Source organism: Neophocaena asiaeorientalis, unplaced genomic scaffold, assembly GCF_003031525.2.
Source record: "Neophocaena asiaeorientalis asiaeorientalis breed wild unplaced genomic scaffold, Neophocaena_asiaeorientalis_V1.1 scaffold100, whole genome shotgun sequence".
In the NCBI taxonomy this organism is placed as follows: Eukaryota; Metazoa; Chordata; class Mammalia; order Artiodactyla; family Phocoenidae; genus Neophocaena; species Neophocaena asiaeorientalis.
The window spans coordinates 3,110,732-3,134,346 of record NW_020173955.1 but is presented as its reverse complement, the minus strand read 5'-3'; the positions used below and the strand labels follow the sequence as shown (position 1 = coordinate 3,134,346).

Sequence of the window (23,615 nt, the reverse complement as noted above, 5' to 3'; positions counted from 1 at the left end):
TGGTGGCGCAGTGGTTGAGAGTCCACCTGCCAATGCAGGGGACACAGGTTCGTGCCCCGGTCCGAGAAGATTCCACATGCCACGGAGCGGCTGGGCCCGTGAGCCATGGCCGTAAAAAAAAAAAAAAAAAAAAAACACACACACACACACAAAAATTCTGATATTGTTGATCCTCCTGTTCTTTACAGATGAAGTACTGTCATTAAGACCCCTAAAAAGTTAAGGAACCAAGGAGGGGAAAGTGGCCGGGGGTGGGATGAACTGGGAGATTGGGATTGACATATATACACTAATATGTATAAAATAGATAACATTAATAAGAACCTGATGTATAAAAAAATAGAATTCAAAAAAAATTAAGGAAAAGGGCCATTATAAACAAATAAAAAAGCACCCCTCTGAAACCTCTAATATAGGCAAAAACGTGGTTTAAACAAAACCAAAAATACAGCCTACTCTCTTAGATTAAATGACCGACAATACCAAATAATAAGACATTCAGTAGTTTTCTTCTAAATCTGTCATAAGGAACAAGAGTAGAACTACAATTCCTGCCTCTTGTTGAAACATGTATGAGTTTTGAGGCTTTTCTCAGCCTCGGAGAATAAGAAAACAGGATCAAACTGATCCTTCACTCTTCTGTTATAAGCTAAATCAATTAAATACCTTCTCCCCCTTTTTTTAGAGGCTTCTGAAATTCACCCGTAGATGGAGCAAAGCGTAAAAGATGAAAGCAGGAAAAATGTGAAATAAGTAATTTAAAAAACCCAAAAAACTACTAGGATCTCAGAGACAATAAAGTCTCTGAGACTTTAAAAAGACTTTAAAGTCTCTTAATTTAACGTCACTCTATAATGATCAGTACTTCCATCCATCCAAAGCATTGAAACTATACGTAAACACCTTTTTGATCAAGTACTGCTGCATACAACTGTCTGTTTAGAATATCCTACTGCTATGTAGCTTATCTGAATAAGTACCATAACTCCTTTCCCCAAATTCCTTCCCATGGTTTACCCAGAATTAAAAAAATAAAAGCAGTTCAATTAAGAAAAAGTTTACTATTGTAAACTGAACCTTTATAAAAGAAATGGTGGGAGCTCCCTGGTGGCCTACTGGTTAGGATTCTGGGCTTTCATTGCATGGCGTGGGTTCAATGCCTGGTTGGGGAACTAAGATTCCACAAGTCACGTGGCACGACCAAAAAAAAAGGTGTCACATGTACCAAGGGAGAACAGTCAAATGTTTACAAGTAGCAGAGAAAGCTCAGCTTCTGAGATTTAACAGAAAATACTTCAATCCCAGTGTCTATTTATTCTTTGTGCCAAAAGAATTAGTCGTCTGCCAGCTGCAAAAGTGACATTTATGTAAAACAAATTTCTTAAAACAAGAACTACCTTTACAAGATTTCATATCCAATAAAAACCATACTAATCAGAAATTATCTGTTTCCAATTAGTCAGAAAGTGTATGTGAAGAGACTAGGATATTCCTTCCAGCAGCCTTCTAAGCTCTTCCTTGGGAATAAGGAAAACTTGAAATATATATATATTAAAAATACAAACTGAAGAACATTTCACTGAAGAGTTCTCATACATAGTTTGTATGCCTTTGACAAACACAACTATGCTCTTATATGGTTACTAAGTTTTTCAAAGGACTCCTACAATGATCTAGCATACTTACATCCATAGCCCCCCATCCCGTTCTTCTAAATATGAACAAAAAAATTCACCTCCAAAGTTATTAAAGTAAACCTTTGAATTATTTATTGAAAAGGAATACTTTTTTTTTAAAAAGGACCAGTCACGTATAATTTCTTCAAAACAAGGTACACTAGTATAAAAATGCCTGACTACTCACTGGAAGGCAGCTTATGGCACATGAATGCTCCTTATCCAAGAGTTTATGCATGCATTTTTATAATCCAACTCTATTTTCTCAAAGTCAAGAAAAATTTCTTTCACAGTCCCATTTCAAATAAAAACAAAGCAATACCAAATAGCCTACACAATCCTGTAAGTTGACAGTATCAACATTAGCTAGCTAAAAAGCTGAGATTTAAGTAACTCCCATCCTGACTTAGAAGTTATATATCATCTTGCAAGTTAGTTACACAGCAATATTAACAACCTTATCCCCCAGGAACATATTGCAAATATTAGATCTTAATGATACGGTAAAAGAAATGCATAACAGAATCTGATTCACTAAAACCCTTTACAATGAGAACTTACTGACTGCAACATACTGTGGTGCAAACTAAAATATAAGTTAAAAAGTTGTAGTCTCGGGCTTCCCTGGAGGCGCAGTGGTTGAGAGTCCGCCTGCCAATGCAGGGGACACGGGTTCGTGTCCCGGTCCGGGAAGATCCCACATGCCGCGGAGCGGCTGGGCCCGTGAGCCATGGCCGCTGAGCCTGCGCATCCGGAGCCTGTGCTCCGCAACGGGAGAGGCCACAACAGTGAGAGGCCCGCGTACCGCAAAAAAACAAAAAAAACTAAAAAACAAACAAACAAACAAACAAAAAAAAAGTTGCAGTCTCCGGGGCTTCCCTGGTGGCACAGTGGTTGAGAATCCGCCTGCCAATCCAAGGGATACAGGTTCGATCCCTGGTCCAGGAAGATCCCACATGCCACGGAGCAACTAAGCCTGTGCGCCACAACTGCTGAGCCTGTGCTCTGGAGCCTGTGCACCTAGAGCTCGTGCTCCACACAAGAGAAGCCACCGCAATGAGAAGCCCACACACCGCAACAAAGACCCAAAGCAGCCAAAAGAAAAAAAAAGTTGCAGACTCCTATCTCTTGCTTTCATAGTGGCTAATTTTCATACAACACAGAAAATAGAAAGCCTTGATACACTCTTACAAAAGTAAAGCTACAGACAAAACTGAGTTAAATCCAGTCCCAACCATTGTGCAATACTATCACATGAAATTCACTTTATTTGTTTACTCTGTAATCACATCCTTCCATCAAATCCATTTATAACTGAAACTTTTTTTCTTTCACATTTTAAAATATTTTACAATGTTGTGTTAGTTTCAGGTGTACAGCAAGTGATTCGGTTATATACAAATAATACACATTCTTTTTCAGATTCTTTCCATTATACCTTATTATGAGACACTGATATTCAGTACAGCACAATATATGTGCTATACAGTAGGTCCTTGTTTACTTTGTATATATAGTAGTGTATGTTAATCTCATACTCCCAATTTATCCCTCCCTCCCCTCCTTCGGTAACCATAAACTTGTTTTCTATGTCTGAGTATTTCTGTTTTTTAAATATGTTCATTTGTATCAATCTTAAAGATTCCACATGTGATATCATGATACTTGTCCTTCTCTGACTGACTTCACTCAGTATGATAATCTGTAGGTCCATCCATGTTGCTGCAAGTGGCATTATTTCATTCTTTTTATGGCTGAGTGATGTATTTCATTCTGTGTGTGTGCATGTGTGTGTATATACACACACCGATACCCACCCTCCACATCTTCTTTATCCATTCATCTGCTGATGGGTGTTTAGGTTGCTTCTATGTCTTGGCTATTGTAAATACCGCTACTATGATCACTGGGCTTCATGTATCTTTTTGAATTAAGAGTTTTCCTCTTTCCTGGATATATGCCCAGGAGTGGAATTGCTGGATCCTATGGTTAACTCTATTTTTAGTTTTTTAGGAAACTTCATACTGTTCTCCATAGTAGATTACCAATTCACGTTCCCACCAATAGTGTACGAGGGTTCCTTTTTCTCCACACCCTCTCCAGCATTTATTATTTGTAGACTTTTTTGAGGATGGCCATTTTGACTGGTGTGAAGTAATACCTCATTGTAGCTTTGATTTTCATTTATCTCATAATTAGTGATACTGAGCACCTTTTCACATGCCTGTTGGCAAGAAAGAAAGGCTCTTTTCCCATGTCATACTGTTATTACAAACATCTGTCCATTTAAACCACCAATGATCATCAGAAAGATAGTCACTAAAATACAGCTCTGTCCTCTTTACTTTATTGTCCAAAGAAATCCAGAATAACATTCCTACTCCTCACTCAATAAAATACTCATGAGAATAAACAGCAAAACAAGAAATGAATAGCTAAAAAACCCTCAAAAGCAGGGGTTCTTAACCTAGGGTTCCCATAGATAGGCTAGAATTAGACTATAACTTATTGCCTATATGTTTAGTAGTTTTAAGAGGAATTGATATTTATTCTTTACTCTTAAAAAAGGGTTTACGGCCTCAAACAGATACTAAACTCTAAAATATATACAGCAATTAAAATTTTAGTAAATTCATAGCATCACTATTTACAATAGACAAAATTTGGAAACAACCCACGGATGCATAAACTAAGTGGTATATACGTATAATGGAATATTAATCAGCCTTAAAAAGGAATGAAATTGTTACATACTGCAACATGGATGAACCCTGGGAACATGCTACTGAAATAAATCAGACACAAAATACTGTATGATTATATGCATATAAGTTACCTAATACAGGCAAATTCATAGAGACAAAAAGCATAATAATGGTTAACAGGGCCTGGGGAGAGAGTGTAATGGAGAGTTAATGTTTAATCGGTAGTTTCAACTGTGATGATGAAAAAATTCTGGGGATGAATAGTAATGATGGTTGCACAATACTATGTATTTACTTACTGACAATAAACTATACACTTAAAATGGTAAACATTATATATATTTAATCACAACAGAACAAGTTTTTATTTTATTAAAAATTCAACAATTTTTCCTATAACAAAAGAACAATCATAATAAAATCCACACCCCTTTAATAAAATCTATAGGTGGTTCCTGTCTCCTGCATGGATGTAAGGTAAGGATTAGGAATTGTTACGTCTCAAGTAAAGACCTCTTATGGAAGTTACACAGAACTAGGAAACTTTGGGGGGATCAAATGGTTACCTTAACCTCAAGTGGTGGGAAAATACTTTCTGTCAATTATGTATGATGCTGAAATGCAAAAGAACATCTTGAAAAATACTGCCTTGTTTTATTAGATAAAATGTAAATTAATCATTATCTTTGCTTTATTATCCCATCATATTATAAAACTGGCAAAAATACACAAATAGGAGTGCCTATTCTGGTATTTCAAACATTACATTCTATGAGGGGAAAAAAGGAGTTTCTCATGGATTTGCTTCAGAGCCAAGGGCTTAAAGAGCCCAAACACTTAAATTTTCTTTTCAAAATGACCAACAAACAACTTTCTCTGTTCAACAGGGAGTAACACTATCAACTTAAAATAAGTAAACATACACACAGAGATGTTAAGGATGCTCAACAGCAGAAGTCACAGTGAGAAGCAATTATATATGTACCATAGTGGCTAGAATTAAAAACACTGACAATACCAAGCTTTGGTGAGGATGGGAAGCATACTGCTACTGAGAATGTAAAGTGATACAACCATTTTGGAAAACAGTTGGGCAGCCAGCTAAAAACATACACCTACCATATGATCTACCCATTCTACTCCTAGCTAATCAAGTGAGTGACAGAAAGCAGATTGGGGGCTGGGGAGGTAAAGGAGAGGGCAATCACAAAGAAGAAGGTCTTGATTACAGTGGTGTTTTCACGGGTATATGCATGAGTCAAAACATATCAAATTGTACACTTTAACATGGTCTATTGTATATGTTAAATATACCTTAACAAAACTTAAAAAAGCAATTTTTAAAAGTCAGTATTGCTTAAAGGCAACAAGTTAAACGTGATATTCAGTACAATGAGAGACTTTAAGCATGCGAGTGACCTTAGTTCTGTTTTTTAAAGTAGCATGCTAAATCCTTTGTCGTGAATATATTACAAGGGACACACATAAATGGCTGTTAAGGAGCCCAGTTAGGATGCTATTGCAGAAATCGCAAGGTAACCTGAGACTAGTATGATTACTTGGTGAAATGGAGAGAAGTGGGAGTATTTTCATGGAAGAAGGCTGGCAACATACACATTGTGTTTATCCATAGTCAGCACCTAGATATGCAGAGGGCTTTACACACATTACCTCTTATATCACATCCCAATAACCATGCAATACAATCACGATAGTATGGCTTTATCACTTTGAACTTTTTCTTCATAAATTCACCACTCCCCTTTTCAATGTCAGCAAGTTTGTATATATTTCATGAAATGTAATGATCTGTAAGCCATATGCCTTAACAGATTAAAACATAATCCTTTGGTTTAAATTAAAATAATAGAGATTCCTTAACAAAGATTTTTTTCACGAGAGACAAAGGAGGCCTCCCCCCACTTCTTTATGGTTTGAACCTTCTAAACCAAGCACCAAAATTATTTTTAAAAAGGAACGAAGGTTATAATGAAAGCTGATGTGTATTGCAGACAAGAAAGAAGAACCAACACCACTGACAGTCCTAGTGTACCTTCGCTTCAATGACTAGTAACCATTCCCTATTTGGAAATTATTCCACTTTACGTATTAAAATTTCTTCTTTTTCTTGAGTCAAAAATATTGTCTTAAATAAAAACAAACAAATGGAACCTAATTAAACTTCAAAGCTTTTACACAGCAAAGGAAACCATAAACAAAACAAAAAGACAACCTACAGAATGGGAGAAAATACTTGCCGAATGATGCAACTTACAAGGGATCAACCTCCAAAATATACAAACAGCTCACACAGCTTAAAAACAAAACAAAAAAACCCCTAACAACGCAATCAAAAAATGGGCATAAGATTTAAAATGACATTTTCTCCAAAGAAGACATACAGATGGCCAAAAGGCACATGAAAAGACACTCAACATGGCTAATTATTACAGAAAAGAAAATCAAAACTACAATAAGGTATCACCTCACACCAGCTAGAATAGCCACCATCAAAAAGTCTACAAATAATAAATTCTGGAGAGGGTGTAGAGAAAAAGCAACCCTCCTGCACTGTTGGTAGGAATGTAAATATGTACAGCCACTATGGAGAACAGTATGGAGGTTCCTTAAAAACTATGGAAGCAACCTAAATGTCCATCGACAGAAGACTGGATAAAGATGTCACACACACAAATATTACTCAGGCGTAAAAAAGAATTAAACAGTGCCATCTGCAACAACATGAATGGACCTAGGGATTATCATACTAAGTAAAGCAGACAAAGACGAATATCATATGGTATTTCTTATATGTGTAATCTTTAAAAATGATACAAATGAACTTATTTACAAAACAGAAATACAGTCACAGACATAGGAAAAAACCTTATGGTTACCAAAGGGGAAAGGGGATTGGGGGAGGGATAAATTAGGAGTTTGGGATTAAAATATACACACTACTATATACAAAATAAACAACAAAGACCTACTGTATAGCACAGAGAACTACACTCAATATCTTAAAATGAAAAATTGTCTTGACTTACTTAAAAATGTAAAAGCAAAAATACTGGGAAAGTCATTAGGGTCTTAAATAGATGAATGAATCCCAAATAGGGAGTGGTGTTAGTCACTGAAGTACTTCAATAATAAGTAATTCATTAATTGAATAATTATATACTGAACACCTATATACCAAGCAGTAAGAATGCAATAAAGACATTCTCTGATCCCTGATACCATTAAGCTTATTTTGGGGAAGATAAGATAAAGAGTGAGAAAAACAGTGATAGCTAAGTGGGATAAAGGTTATAGTGGGTGGGGATGGGGGTGACCAAAAAAACCATTTTTCTGACCTAAAGCAAAATGATAAAAATCAGAGCAATGTAGTTAACTTTGTATTACATAAATCTAAATTCATTAAAATGATTATGAAGGTTATATCTCCCTTGCTCTATTTTTATTAAAATATCTTTTAATTAAATGTTTTTTAACATGTCCTTTCTCGGCTATTATCTGTCTTTTGCTCATTAAAATTTTACTCATTTGTGATCCGCTGGTACAGGACACACTAAGGGAACACAGAGCAAGAGACATCTAACTTAGTCCAGAACTGTCAGGTATTTTCCTGGCAAACTGTTTTAGATAATGCCCTAAATTGAAAATGCCATTCCACTAAACGAACATGTGAAAATTAACGTACGCTTATGGACAAGAACCTGAAAGCTGATAAAATATATGCTGGATTGGAAAAAATGTACATAACTTATCTTGGGGGCTTCCCTGGTGGCGCAGCCCCGGTCCCAGAAGATCCCACATGCCGCAGAGCAGCTGCGCACGTCCCAACGGGAGAGGCCCGAGAACCCAAAACAAACAAACAAAAAAAACTTATCTTGGCTTGCTGTTTGATAGGTTTGATAACCAAACCTATCATTCCTTTAAAATACATCAAGCATTGCCATTTTCATGAATGAGCTTGTCCAAAGGGGCCAACCTGATCTTTCCCCTCTTTTAGCATGTGTTAGCACTTATTACATATACGCCTAATTTAATGATATTTTTTAAAAAAGATATCATTTTTAACATGTTTTATCTTCCTACCTGTAATACTCTGACGTAGGGAATATATTTGTATAGTCTTAATACCTAATGGTACTAAAATGGACAAAGACTAGCTAAAGTGGAGACAACAGCTTAAAAGATATGACAAATTATAAACAAAAGGAATGTACAATATTTGGGGGGTTATACTAATTTATTTCCAATATCGAAGTTACTTAAGATGAAGGAAAATTAACATTCAGAAATTTAGTATACTTCGCAAGATACAAAATTTTAGGATTGTAAAAGCCTCCTAGGGTGACAAAGTTGGAAAGAATTATAAATATAGTAGTGAATAAATTTATTTCCCAATGCTTTATAAATGAGATCAATTACCTTAAAAACACACATCATTAAATGCATCATGCAAAGTTGCTGCTGTATATCTGAAGTTAGATAGAGTTCACTAACATTCTCCGGGAGCCATTTTACACGCTCTTCTAATATTGAGCCTCTGAAAGACCCTAAAAATTACCTCACACTTTCCCCTCCATGTAATGACTTCACTGACAGTGAAAACCATACATGTGGTGATAGGAACTTCACGTACTTTTAAAGAAGTTTACATCCCACGCAATTTTATCACTAGTGTTAAGGGGAAATGCAAGGGGAAAGGTGATTCTAATTGATGTTTTTTATAAGTACTGCTTGCAGAGAAATGAAGTATCTCACTAATACAGAATAGAAACACATGAATAAAATAGAATTCTCTTGACTCAGGAAGAATATCACCACCCCGCCTCTACCAGTTTTTGCCAAACAAGATGGTAAGACTTTCAAAATTAAAATTATATACATATTCCAGGGCATATATTAAATATACATATGCCCTGGAATATGTATATATTTGATGCTTACATAGAAATATATGGAAGCTTTTGACTTTATGATAAAAACCAAAAGATGCCACTCCCATTCATGCAGAAAGCAAAAACTGTCAAGCCCTCAGGGAGAACTTTTAGCCTCTAATTTTTTCAGTAACAAATACAACCATGACTGATAAGCTAGTATAATTTTAAATCATTTAATTTTATACCTGGAAAATAATTTGGGAGGATCATCTAGCACAATCCTTATGTAATAAGAAGCAGAGGTCTATGTGTTTAGAAATTAAAGAGGGACTTATTACAGTAAAATGGCACTGAAGTAAAATATTACACACTTTTTTGTTGGTATGGTAAGCCATACCCAAAGTTAAATTTGAGGCTCAAACGACAAGTATAAAAACAACAGTAGTAAAGGAACCAGGACTGCACCTAAGGTCCCTAAAAGCAGTGAAGTACAAAGGATCTATTTGGGCCTGAGTCAAACTGTACTTACTAATTTCTGAGAAAGTCACAGAATGTGATCTAAAATGGTTTCAAACCAAAATAAAAACATTTAAAGAAACAGGAACCTCTTTGGGGGGGGGCACTATTTCCTCCCATACTATCATTCTTAATTCAGTTTATGGTGTATTACGGATACTGCCATTAAAAATTGTCCCAGTGACCTCTAAAAGTGCTAGAAAGATGTCAAGATTTAAGTCAGACTGAGTAAATCCAGGTCGCTATTCCACCATAAAGATGACATGAGAAAGCAGGTAAAGACAAATCTTAAAGAGCAACAGTCAAAGAAAGGGAACATAATTTAATAGGAAAAAATGCCACCAAAAGTAGTATAACCCCATTTTAAAATCCAGACTTCTCTCTTTATTTTTCAGAGATTAAACAAGTAACAAAGTAGATAATAAGGCAGTATGTGAAAACTGGAAGGAACTGCATTAAAGAATTCCAAGAGACTAACTTTGCCCCATGTTTCTTAAACCATGACTACTTTTACTGAGGTAGTGACAAAGGAAAAAGTAAAAATATTAATACCAGGCATCTCCACAGCTTCATTTTTTGATCTTTCCTTATTTTAGAAGCCAACCTCTTATAAGGTATGCCCAGAATGTCAAAAGCTAAAGTCTTGATTTTTAAAACTTGTTTTTTCCTTTGCTGTTATATTTATGTTATTCCTTGTATTACAGTACTCATTACTTGCTACTGTGTGATGAATTTAAAACAATATATAAGAGCGCATATTCAAATTTCATTCATTTCAAACACGGTCTAGATTAACTATGTAAGTTGATACAAATTTTTCACAATATTTACTGTAGAAAGTTTCACCAGTCTGGTTTCTGCTTTCCCCCAAAAATAACCTTATTCTTCCCCTGACCCTAAATATAAACAGAACCTGCCTTGCAGTATGATGAAAGCAGTAATCCATTAGAGCATAATAAACTGCTAAAGATTCAACACATTCCTCCTGTCCAATACTCAACTATAATAAAAATGCCAGGAATAATAAAATTCTGAATCTACAATTCTTTAAAACACTTTCCTACCTTCACATTGGTTCCTTGGAAGAATCTTCCACCTTGTTTTTATCACATTTTCCAAAATTTGTAGTCCATAATACTGAAAATTGGAGAATAGAAGCATGTGAATATATTGCTGTAAGACTGGCAATTTCCAGGATTCACAAATGGACAGACATTCACACATTTACATCTAAATTTTCAAAAACATTATGCTACCAAGTTTAATTACATATATTAAACAAGGATCTATTTGCCCATATACTGAGTTTTCATGCATTTTCCTCACTTTATTGTTTACTACTCTATTTAACGTCCTGCTGTTTATACATGCTCACACCAGGAGGAAGAACCAAATAAAAAGCCCTTAGCAGCCAAATGGGCTTAGTCTGTAGAAGGAAAAGTAGCAGCCAGATACGAATTCACAGCATAAATGACTGCTTATAGGCTCACGTACTTTAACACGACCAGGCTCCTAAGAATTTAGCAGCTTGGATGCTCTCAAGCTTCCTACCATCTTCTAGGAGTTGTAAGCTCTTGGCCAAGTATTAAAGTATTGTCACAGATACTTTCTACAGAAAGTGTTTACAAACATCACTGGTGTGTTACTTAAGGAGCAGCAAGACAGCCCACGGGTTTAATTTTAAATTTTAACCCCACCCTTAGAGTTGCTATTTCTACTAATTTAAAGATAAACTTTTGTGCACAGTCAAAATAATACACAAATGAATGTTGCAATCTGTATCTACCTTTCAGGTATTCCTTCCAACTATAAAAATGATAACTAAAAATGTAAGAACGTTAATAAATACAAATACCACTTTCAAGCCATTTTGTCCCTCCTGTTGATTACTCACTCTAAATAGTCAACAATATTTATAACAATTTACAAGGCTACAGGAGTTACTACCCAAAATCATTACCATGACCAATTAGTGTGGATAGACAGGAGGAAGAAAAGGGTCAGAACTGTTGTGGTATGCTTCAACTGGTTGAATTAGGGAAGAATCAGCCATAATACCTGAAAGGTAAACTCATTCATATATAGACATTTAACCTCAGATTGCAAGTTTTGGCTGAGAATAAGAGTTCATCTTTAAAATGGTTAGTCATCACACAATAAAATAGGAGCATTAGTATTTCAACCAAAGGGATCATGTGAATGCACACTTTATCCAAAGCACAATATAGACTGTCCCAAACTACATTGTGCTCAAACAGTGTTTTTGCTGTTTTCTTTCATTTTTAACATTTCATACTTTTTAGGAAAAATTTGCCATTTCAACCCAAATCCTACATTTGCAGAACATTCCTTAAAAAGACTTCAAAAATAAAAACAAGGCCAAAGCAAAATTCTGAAATTACAAATTATAAATTTGATGCCATGCCAAAAAAGTTTCATAATCAGCAGTAAATGGTGAAGCTTTCTTTCCTGTTCATTTACCTCTCTTTATAGATCTACGTTTCAGACAAATGTAAATAAACAAAAAAGGTAAGTTTCTCATTGACTAAAAGTCTAAATTAACTTTTAAAAACACACTACCCTAAACTTGCTTTAAATTAATTCTAAAGGCATGAAATCAGAGTGTCAAAAGTTTTACTAAGTCAAAACAAATGCACTTCTTACTACATGGAATATATACCCTCTTGCTAATTCTCAACCAATTACAAAGATCTTTAAGAAACTAAGACACAAAACCTGCCATAAATACACCAGTTAAGAAGTACTAATCTTAATAACTTAACCATATTTAGCCAATGTATTTTCAGCCTACCCTTTTTAATTGAAGGATATCCCCCCCTCCATTGTTGCATTTATTTACTTCTGCCTTTATATCTGATACTGTTACCTGAATTACCTATTTACTAACCTCTAGTCCTTTCTCCAACTGTAAAAAAGTAGCACAAGCTTGCTGAAGATACAATTCATCTTTTCATCTTTCTGCACACAGGTCTGAGGCAGGAAGCCCAATAAAAGCTTTTCACTACTTAGTTCAAAGGAATACATAGATCACCAACATAGTACCCTAAAACCCAATCTCTCCTAGACATTAAGACTCTACACATGATGAGAATTCACATTTCTTTGAAAAGGAGTATTTTGATTAAAAAATCTGAAGTGATAGCCAAATCTGAGGGCCAATGATAAATAACTACTTTGGAAATATACATAAATAATCCAAATATCATTCTGAAGTATTAAGTTTCTGCTTTACACCTCAGGACTTGAGAAATCCACTGCTGAGTTATGAAGATGAGGGACAGAGAACAGCAAAGACTAAATGAAAAAAATAAATGCATGAAATGATCCCTATGGTAGAAATTTCTACTGAGCCCTTAGAAATACTTATTTTACGCATTGAATTCCCCTTTCCCCTCCCACCGCCCATGAAACAAAAACAATTGATGAACAGAATTCAGTTAAAGGGAATCAAAAGGGTAGACCTTGTGGAGGCCTGCCGTCAAAGCCTAGCTGTGTCAGTTGCACAGGAAGACACCCCTTTTCTTCCTATTACAAGCAATCAACATAATGGAACATTATGATTAATATCAGGTAGTGTTAACATCTTTAAAGAAAAAAAAATGATTGCATAAAAGCCAAATGTCATAGTGCATAAATTTAGCACCAAATCATTTGTAATTTATGTAAATGGAAGAATTCTTTACCTGTTGCTTTCTTTCTGTTCCTCTAATCATCTCATTTTTCACAAGACAAATTTGAGTTTTTAAAAATACTGTTGATAAATCAACTTAAACATTAGTAATGTCTGTCAGTATAAAAAGCAAAATTTACCAGGCAAGCAAACAGGCAAACACTGTTATGTTACTTAAGGTTAGCACTTTGAGGAAGTTCTGGACTGTATTTTTGCCCTAAAATTTATAAGATGTCAAAACTAGTTAATATTTTAAAACTGTTAATTAACACAGTCTGATTTCAGAAACAGAGGTGAACATGGCTACTTTCTGTTTTAACACAATGTATACCAAGTGGAAACCTTGTGTGTATTTAAACAGAATGCCATGCATGGTATTTTACTACTTTAAGGCAGTTTAAAGAGAAGTGTGAATCATCAAGCCTAAACAGTCAAAACACATTTTGATCAACCCTTCTGTTCAAACTTAAGAAAAAAGGACCCAAATGATAACATTTTCAATTGCAAATAAAAACTGAGTGCTGTCCCATTAAAAGCATTGGTACCATGGAGTAGGGTTTTACGCTGCCCACACAACTTGGTTTTGGAGGTGCCTAGCCTGTGTTATATTGATTACTTGCCCAAAATAATTCCTCTGATGTTATGTTTCATCTCTGAATAACATTCAGAATTTATGCTGAGATCTGTACACATATTCTAAAAAGAAAAAGAAAAAAAAAAAAACCAAACCAAAAAGAACCCCCAAACAACAACAGAAAAAAGCCACCTTGCATACTAGTCCCAATTTCAAAACTCCATTTATAATTCTTAGGACTATTTGCAAGAATTCATTCTATGTTTAAGGCTAAATTTTGAAATAAGTTAACATTATTAAATGATTTGATAACAGATGCTAATACTAAAAATGAGATACCTTCCTCAAAGTTTATGACTGGAAGAAAAGAAGAAATAATGGATTTAAAAAACCACCACTTGCTTACTTTCGTGTTCATATTCTGTGAAAATTCCAAAATTGTGTCGACTCTTGTCCATGCATCAGGATGCTCCTTTAAATGTGTCAGTACTTCTTGAGCCATTCTTTGCTAAAATAGTATACAAAAAGAATTTTAAGCTAACTTGTTCTTTCGAATGGTATTGAGCAAGGCACAAATCCTAATAGGACAGTGATTTTATCAACTTTCAGAAATACTCAAGAAACTAGTCCTTAGAGAAATAAAAATGTGTCCATTATCAACTTCAATTAAGAATGGGTACAGGGCTTCCCTGGTGGCGCAGTAGTTAAGAATCCGCCTGCCAATGCAGGGGACACGGGTTCGAGCCCTGGTCGGGGAAGATCCCACATGCTGTGGAGCAGCTAAGCCTGTGCGCCACAACTACTGAGCCTGCACACCACAACTACTGAAGCCCATGTGCCTAGAGCCCGTGCTCCACAACAAGAGAAGCCACTGCAATGAGAAGCACACACACCGCAACTAGATAAAGCCTGCGCGCAGCAACGAAGACCCAACGCAGCCAAAAATAAATTAACGAATTAGAAAATTAATTAAAAAAAAGAATGGGTATATTCTTTTTAAACAGAAAAGTGTTTTCTTCCCCTAATCTGCTTTATTTGGTATTCTCAAAACTGAACTTAAATTCAATCAATTATCTACTCCAACATAAAGGGGTTCTCAGCACACAATCAACCAAAAGCAACATATAAAAATTCACATCTACTTAGACAAGTTATGTAATGGTATACTCTGGTTTGTAAGAGTCACCAAGATATCTTTAACGAACTTTATCTATAAAATTATATTTCAGGGGAGACAGATAAAAGCTAGGTCTAAGTAAGTCTACAACTCTAATACCTGTTGATACACATAAAACATTAAGACCCTTTTAAAGCAGTATTTTCAGTTTATTGTAAACACACCTTTGTCTCTGAAAATCCTTTAATTTCACATATTAAATCCTAGCTTATTTTGAAAATTTTCTTTTTTTGCTTTTGTATTTCTAAAATGCAAACCCAGAATATTTAAATCTATGAAACCATCATCTAGAATTAACAAATGTTAAGATTTTGCTGCACTTGTCTGTTTTTCTTTTAAACATAAGATCTAAAACTTATGGAACTCTGTACCTTTCTTCAGCGCCATTTCCTTCCTTTGTTCCTTCTTTAGAGATAATCACTTTCATGACTTTGGTGTCTTTTCCTGTCTCTATTTTCACAGCATGTGTATGAATTTCATAAAAATAGTTGTGTGGTTACTAAATTTTATATAAATAGTATATTGTAGAAATCCTTCTGCAGTTCCCTCTTTCCATTTGACATAGTTTCTTTCCCTTGGCTTCACTGAGATATGATTGACAATTGAGAGTTTTAAAGATCTAGCCATGTTGACATTATCCAGTTTCTTCATTTTAACTGTTAGTTTTTCACACAATATGAACACTACATTTTATCAAAGGCTGATAAGTCTATTAATTTTTTTCAGGAAGCAACCGCTTAATCTTTTTCACCTTTATAGGCTGTTTTGTAGCTCAACTGGATCCTCCCTAATTAACTTTTACCTATTTCTATCACATGTTGTAACCAAAGAGTAAATTTTTGTCGTTTTAAAATTTGGCGATTATCCTTCTGTTAGATCATTTACTTGATCAAGGGTTTGATTCTATGGGTTAAACAAGGAAGCATCAAAAGGAGGGGAGAAAAGCATTCTTATTTAAACCATCTCTGACACAGACACCTCATAATCTTTAAGTTGGCTTTTATTCTAATTTACAAAAAAATTTTTCTCTTGTGGCTTTTTTTTTTTTTTTTGCGGTACGGGGGCCTCTCACTGTTGTGGCCTCTCCCGTTGTGGAGCACAGGCTCCGGACACGCAGCCTCAGCGGCCATGGCTCACGGGCCTAGCCGCTCTGCGGCATGTGGGATCTTCCCAGACTGGGGCATGAACCCGCATCCCCTGCATCGGCAGGCGGACTCTCAACCACCGCCACCACAGAAGCCCCTCTTTTGGCTTTTATACACTGCTTATTGTTTAAAACGTTGACAAATACACACCCACTAAATTAGGTAATGGTTCTGTATCCTGACAATAAGACCAGAAATACTTTGGAACTTGAAAGAAAAATAAGGTGCCTGGGTTCCACCCTAAGGGTCTGGGATTAGAGCAAGTGTGTGAAGTCTTGAAATACAACTATACATTTTTTATTTGATTTAAAGGGTTGTAATTGTATCATATAATAAGCAACCAACAAAAGGTAGAAAGAATGGTGATGTGAATTATTTATGGCCAAAGCCCATTTTAGCAGTGTTTTGATTCTCTTCCTGAGAATATCTAACTGGATAGACTTGCATATAAAACAGTAACAAATATTAAGAGGATAAGGTACATCAAAGATCCATGCCTAGTAAGTTATTTGGTCAAGATACAACTTTTAGCAGATTTTTTGAAGTGATGAGCATTCTACACATAAATGAATAGTTCCCACACTATCACCATTCATTTCAATCTCCCCATAAATCACGTTCCTTCCTTTTCAGTCATCCTTTTTGTTGTAATTTTACTCTCTAAAGTTATTGCTAGTATTTGCGTCCTTTTTAAATTTGTCTTAATCCCACTGTCCTTACATAATATATCCTTTTCTTCTTTTAAAAAATATATTCCTTTATTAACTTAAAACCCCAAGAGGGGTTAAAAAAGGCACAAAGGGAAACCGAGGAGAGAGAAAATCTGGCATCTCCCTGTGTTACTAACTGAATGTTGAAAGTATTTTAGTTGCTAAGCAATAGATAAAAGAGTTCAAGACACTTAACACAGTACAGGAGAAAACACCCAACTCCAACATTTTTGTTTCCCTGGCTTCCTATTTGGCTAAAAATAGAAAAATGTTTATAACAGAAGGTAGTCCTAATATTACAGTGCTAATTATTCTACTATACTACCCATCTAGGCAAAAGTTCTATCTACAGATTAAAGGCCACCCTTCTAATAATTCCTTCCTCTCCAAAGTTATGAAATCCTTTTCAAAAAAGTTAGGCTACATACAGGTGAGTTTAAAACTTAATTAGCATAATTTCTACTTGCTATTTTAAGTACATATTTTATGACAGACCAAAGCCAAACAAAAACTCCCCACCAAACCATATTTTAAAACAATGAGTTTGGGCTTCCCGGGTGGCGCAGTGGTTGAGCGTCTGCCTGCCGATGCAGGGGACACAGGTTCGTGCCCCGGTCTGGGAGGATCCCACATGCCGCGGAGCAGCTGGGCCCGTGAGCCATGGCCGCTGAGCCTGCGTGTCCGGAGCCTGTGCTCCGCAACGGGGGAGGCCACAACAGTGAGAGGCCCACGTACCGCAAAAAAAAAAAAAACAAAAAACAAAAAAACCGAAAACAATGAGTTTACATCACATATGTGAAATCATCTTCATTATACTTTCAAAGTCCCCTTTAAACAGAATGGCTCCTAAATAGCAGTCACCGCTAACAGGTGCTTTACAAAACCTCATCACTAATCCTCCAGTCTCTTGCAAGGTAGGTAACTTTGTAGATGAGATTCTAGAGGAATGACTAGAAAACTTACTGGAATAAATTTAAGACATTTAACACTAAAAACATGTTTTCCGGGCTTCCCTGGTGGCACAGTGGTTGAGAGTCCGCCTGCCGATGCAGGGGACACGGATTCGTGTCCCGGTCCGGGAAGATCCCACATGCCGCGGAGCGGCTAGGCCCGTGAGCCATGGCCGCTGAGCCTGCACGTCCAGAGCCTGTGCTCCGCAACGAGAGAGGCCACAACAGTGAGAGGCCCGCGTACCGCAAAATAAAAAAACGAAACATGTTTTCCACTGCAACCTTCAACTTTTTATTCAAAATAAAACCCCCAAGAAGTGGTATATAAAAAATTGAACAAAGGAAGTTTAAAGATATCACTTTCAGAAAAGGGGTTCTTAACTGCCTTTAAGCTCTAAGCCTGTTCCCTTATCTATAACAAATACCAACTTACTGATTATTCTTTATGCAACTGACTTGTCCCATGAGAAATCTAACCAGACATAAAATTCTTACTTTTGGTAAAGTTAATTTTGTCTTCATAAATGGAAACATCTGTAAACACTTTTCTAAATCTAGTCTTTATTCAAACGTCAAATTTAAAACAAATCATTAAATTTCGACACTGTGAAACATTACTAAAGCAATATTACAACATAGTCTTCATAATTACTTCTGTTATAAGCCTAGAACACTGGTCTATTTAGTCATCATACTTCTAGATGCTGTGAACCAGGTTAAAAAAGAACGAAGACTAAAGAGCAGTGGCAGCTTAATGATATGATAAAATTAAATGCCTATCTTCCTAATGGCTTATAGACTTATGCTTCTAATATAGTCAAAGTTGAGCCCAACCTTACTTCATGCATTTCAACCTTACTGTCATACTTTCTTCCAAAAGCAGCTGCTTTCCATACATCCATGCTGGGATGAAATGGAGCTTAAAGCTCCATGTTGAATGTATAGTATGTGTAGAAAATACGGATACTTTTTCAGGAATTCTTTTGGAGACAAGAACACTGATCGAAAGCGCCTAGGAGTATAAAACTGCACTAACAAGCTTACAAAATCACTGTAATTTTTTCCACTCATACAACTTTCATGGCCCTTTTTCCCTTTAAATTTTTTCTTTATTATAGTGAAACCAATGTTAGATTTCAGAAGGGAATAGAAATACTTATGCACTTGCTAATATTTATACATCATGTTTTTTGGACTATCTATAAAAGATACCACTATATCCACCTTTCAGAGGTTTTTAAAACGTATCAAAGTAGCCAGGGTTTAACTATGCAAATATAAATTAATGGCTTGAAGATACATTATCTACCAGAAATGCACTTTTTGGCAACAAAATTTTACTAGTAAGATATCTGTCACGTCACCTTATAAGATTTTTTTAATCCAGGAACAGAAACTTTTACTCGTTTAAAACTTTATTAGGTCCACAGGGTGCAGATTGAAGATTGTCCAGTTTCTTGTACCATAAAAAAAATTTCTAATTTACAAACATTCCTGTTTTTTAAAAAAAAAAAACCCAAACCTTAAACTCATCAAAACATAGATTAAGTGTAAGACAATTTCCTATTTTAACAGTTATCACTTTTACAAGTGCTAAAATTCAAACAATGTAAAGATACCTGGTATTGTGGGATATTTAAAACAAGTTTTATCTGTGAAGTACTTCTGCAATTTAAATGTTTCAAAAACAGAAGACTCATATTAACTCCAAATACATTAAATATATAAGGGACATACAACCTTTAATATCGACAAAACATTTAATACATTGGGCTATATCTTTTATTAAATGGGGTAAAGGTTGCTGAAGAATAGAACAAGTATAATAAAAATATTCCAAAACTTCCCACTCTAAACCATTTCAAAATGTAATGCAATTTCTTTCTCCAGACCACCTCTCAGAATTAATATATAATTCCAATTTAATACAAACTATGGGATATTTTTTAAAAGGTGGTAATTTAAAATTTTATTCTAAACTCAACAACTTTATTACTCTGCAATAATGTTTTGATCAACTACTTTACCTGGGCTCCTTCTCCGTGGTATAAGCAATTCACCACGTTGTCTAAAAGGTTGATATCCAGTTTTTGGCTGAAATCAAGCAGCTGGCGAGCTGCATGGTCTGCTAACATTGTCATAATTGCTGGCATAGATTACTGAAAATAAAGAGAAAGAATTTAAGGCGCCTATGAAGTTTTGATATTGTCAAAAAGTTTCTACTCAAGTTATTTTACTTCAACCATGTTCTGACAAATATTTTACTTTGTATTTCAGAGATTTTACCTAAACAACTGAGACAGTAAAAGCAAATAAACGCTGAAGTTACTTAGGTACTCCACAACTGCATTAATCATTAGGGTTCACTTTATTTTTACACCCCAGAAAAATCATACTGTTCTTTCTACTAACATGTATATAAAGTCACCCTAACCCGTTTTAAAAATGATTATTAAAGAATTTATGGCCCTAAAACCTGATACAATTTAAAATCTTGATCTCGAAAATTTTAAATACAGATGAAGTTCAAATGGATCCCCGCCCCCTGCCCCAAGTAGGGTCTTCTAGTTCAGTAAAAGCTCACTTTCCCTCATTTCATGTTACCTTAATTTTTTTTTTTTTTAACCTTAATTTTTAAGATATACTGAAGACGCTAAAAATTAAATGTGGTATAAAAGTTTTCCTATATATAGCAATGATTAGCTAACAAGTCTAACAAATCTGGTATCCTTAACCGCTATAGAATTTAAGCTTTTGCACTCAATTAAACCATTTATATTTGTTTCTTTCATCCCTGAATGAATTTGTGGAGATTTAAATTACAAGCGTACAAGCTCCTTGAATATATGTTCTAGAAAAAAAAAACTATGGTAATACGTCAAACAAGATTTTTTTTAATTTCCAAGTACTGACTGGCAAAACAAAAAGCTGTAAAATCTTGCTATTTTCTAAATAAGACTAAATTCTACCATAACAGAAAAATGAGCTTCTTCACCTCAAGTAATGTACTGGCTAAAACCTACTGGTTCATATGCAATGGTACCCCTTTAAGAGGATTCTACTCCAAGATGCTGGCACACATGCACATTCTTGTTGCCCAGCCTTATAAAAATCTTTCCTTTTGCTTTTTCTTCAAAGCCAGTGCCACTTAAGTCTGACTGGCTAAATCAGCACTCCTCAAACTTTTTGGGGTTAAGATGCCTCACAATCAGAGGAACAGGATAGCTGTTGCCAAATTTAAAAAATTCACAACTTTGTATACAGTTACAGACGATTCAGGACACCACGAAAGCCATGCATGAAACCTTGAGCTAAGTACCCCTGGTTTACTGTACTTAGACCCAACAAGGTCAGATGGTCATCTCTACTTCTCCCTCTCTTAACCTTCCAAGATCAGGAAATGGGTGGCTAACTTAATTACATTATGTTTGGACAAAGCAGCTTGTTAGGAAAAAGGCATTATTTCTTGTCTATTTTATAACAGGTAAAAAAAAACGTTAACAATGGCAGCAATTTCAATTTTAAGCCAAATGTTTTATTTAACGATAATATCAGTTACAACAAAGTAAAAGTCTGAAGGATCAGTTAGGTTAGATATAATGCAAAAACTGAGAAATTATCAGTTTGAGGAATTTTATTCCTCTTAAGTCCTTCCATCCACTGTTGACAGTAAAAACTGGTGAGATTTCAAAAATTTCTACAGCAGTTATTAAATGTATTTTTAATGCAAAATACCTGACATACACAATCTTTGATCTAAATATTAATAGGAAAAAGAAAATATATATTTCACAAATGGAAGTGTAAATTTACCCCATTCAAGTGCCATACAATTTCAAAGGATCAGACAATCTTAAAAATTGAGGCTGAAAAGCAATGTCCACAAAACCAAGATCTATACATCAAATGTTTTCGATTGGGGGGGTTAAAAATTGAACGAACTTTTATCCTATTTCGTCCTATCATAATTTAATAGCCAAAACGAGAAAGAATAAAGTGACTCTAAAAAGTTTCATTTTCAAGCACATTGTCCTTACAAATATGAGACAAATTCCTGTGAAAAAAAAATCAGGTTTAGAATAGAAGCTTGTATTAAATACAGCAGGGTATGCCACCCTAAAAACTAGCGGCTATCTTCGAAATGACCTACCTATTCTCGAACCGTACGTAGTACAGAAATGGCGGCTTTCTAGTCAATGCCAAGCACATTTAGTCTCCCAAATCAAACAGCTTCCAAAACATTCTTTCCACTAACAGCAGTGTCCCACGCGCTTAAGATACACAATCAGGCAGACAGCAAACAGCCATAGCGGGAGAGGTGAAAGAAACCACAAAAGCTTTTCCTTCTCCTTGCGACACTCAATTCTAAATTCCACTCACTGTATACCAAATATAAGGTATTATCCAGCCACGTGGTGACTCTACAAGTGACTACCAAAATACCTTCACTGCCACTTCAAACTGAATAGGCAGGCAACTACACACTGCCAGCTCCCATCCAAAAACCAGAAAATCATAACCGTTAATGATAACTACATAGTAGGTCAAAAAACAAGTCGCTGCAAGGAGAAAGACTGCTACTTTAGATTGTGTGGGCAATTGCCTGCTTCATTCAGTAGAAACACACCTCACTAAGGCCCGCCCTCCCCTCTCTTCCCACCCGAACCGATGTGCAGCACTTCTAACTATAGCATACTGGAGCACGCACTCACCCCGCCCATACTCGGAGAAGGTATTTAGACCAGGCGCCTTAAGTTCACCGCCCCATTCTCTATGCAGCATGGCCTCTGCGTGCTCAGAGGAGGTCCGGACTGGGCAAATCTCTCATGCTTCCCCCGGTACACCACTTCCTCTCACCCACCCCAAACTCAGACACGGGAATGAAAGAGAATCAGGGTATTTTATCCACTGTACAATGCCAGCAGTAAATGAGTCGATCACTTTACACACCCAAGTCCCCCCAAACAAACTACAGCACAGAACCTCATCTGCACTTCCCTGAAAAATCAACTAACCTTTCCTACTTCTAATTCTACTCCGTAAAAAACCAGAGATTCTGAGTTTCCCTGCAGGAGGAGCAAGGACTTAAGAGCCCCTCCCTCCCGCGATCCCAAGCTCTCCACCGAGGGGCCACGTGATGCAGGCGGACGTTTCAATGCTGCTGCACTAAATATTTCTGGAAACTTCCACTCCTAATAATTTACAGAAATGTTCCTGAAATCACCCCAACTTCTCCCCAACCCAAGGGGCTGGGGAAGCCCTTCCACCCCCGCGCCGGGCCCCACTTCACTACCACGCTCCTTGCCTTCCTCCACCGCTACCCGCACACGCGAATGACCCAGCAAGCGCTCCCCTCCCGCGGCAGCCTCCCCGCCTCCATCCCCCAGCGGCAGAAGCGGCTCCATTCAATCGCAGGCTCTGCTGTGGGCCCGCCGCCGCCTCCCCGGTTCGCCTCCCGCGGCCGCCGCCGCGCCCCACGCCAGCCTTCTCCCGCCCTGCCGCCCGACCCTCGACCCCGAAGACACAGTCGACTTACCCAGAGATTGAACCAACTGCTTCTTCCTTCCTTGTCGGGGGAT

At 36.2% G+C, this 23,615-nt stretch overlaps 1 protein-coding gene across 1 annotated transcript in view; it reads right to left on the bottom strand.

Annotated features, from left to right (window-relative positions):
• Nucleotides 1–23,615, bottom strand: part of XPO1 (exportin 1) — a 42,528-nt gene extending 18,913 nt beyond the window's left edge. The window contains exons 1-4 of the mRNA XM_024753043.1: nucleotides 23,573–23,615; nucleotides 20,064–20,195; nucleotides 14,461–14,562; nucleotides 10,854–10,926 (exon numbers count right to left, since the gene is read on the bottom strand). Of these exons, the coding sequence (XP_024608811.1) occupies nucleotides 10,854–10,926; nucleotides 14,461–14,562; nucleotides 20,064–20,189 (301 nt within the window). The 5' untranslated portion in view covers nucleotides 20,190–20,195; nucleotides 23,573–23,615. The remainder of the gene's footprint in view (nucleotides 1–10,853; nucleotides 10,927–14,460; nucleotides 14,563–20,063; nucleotides 20,196–23,572) is intronic.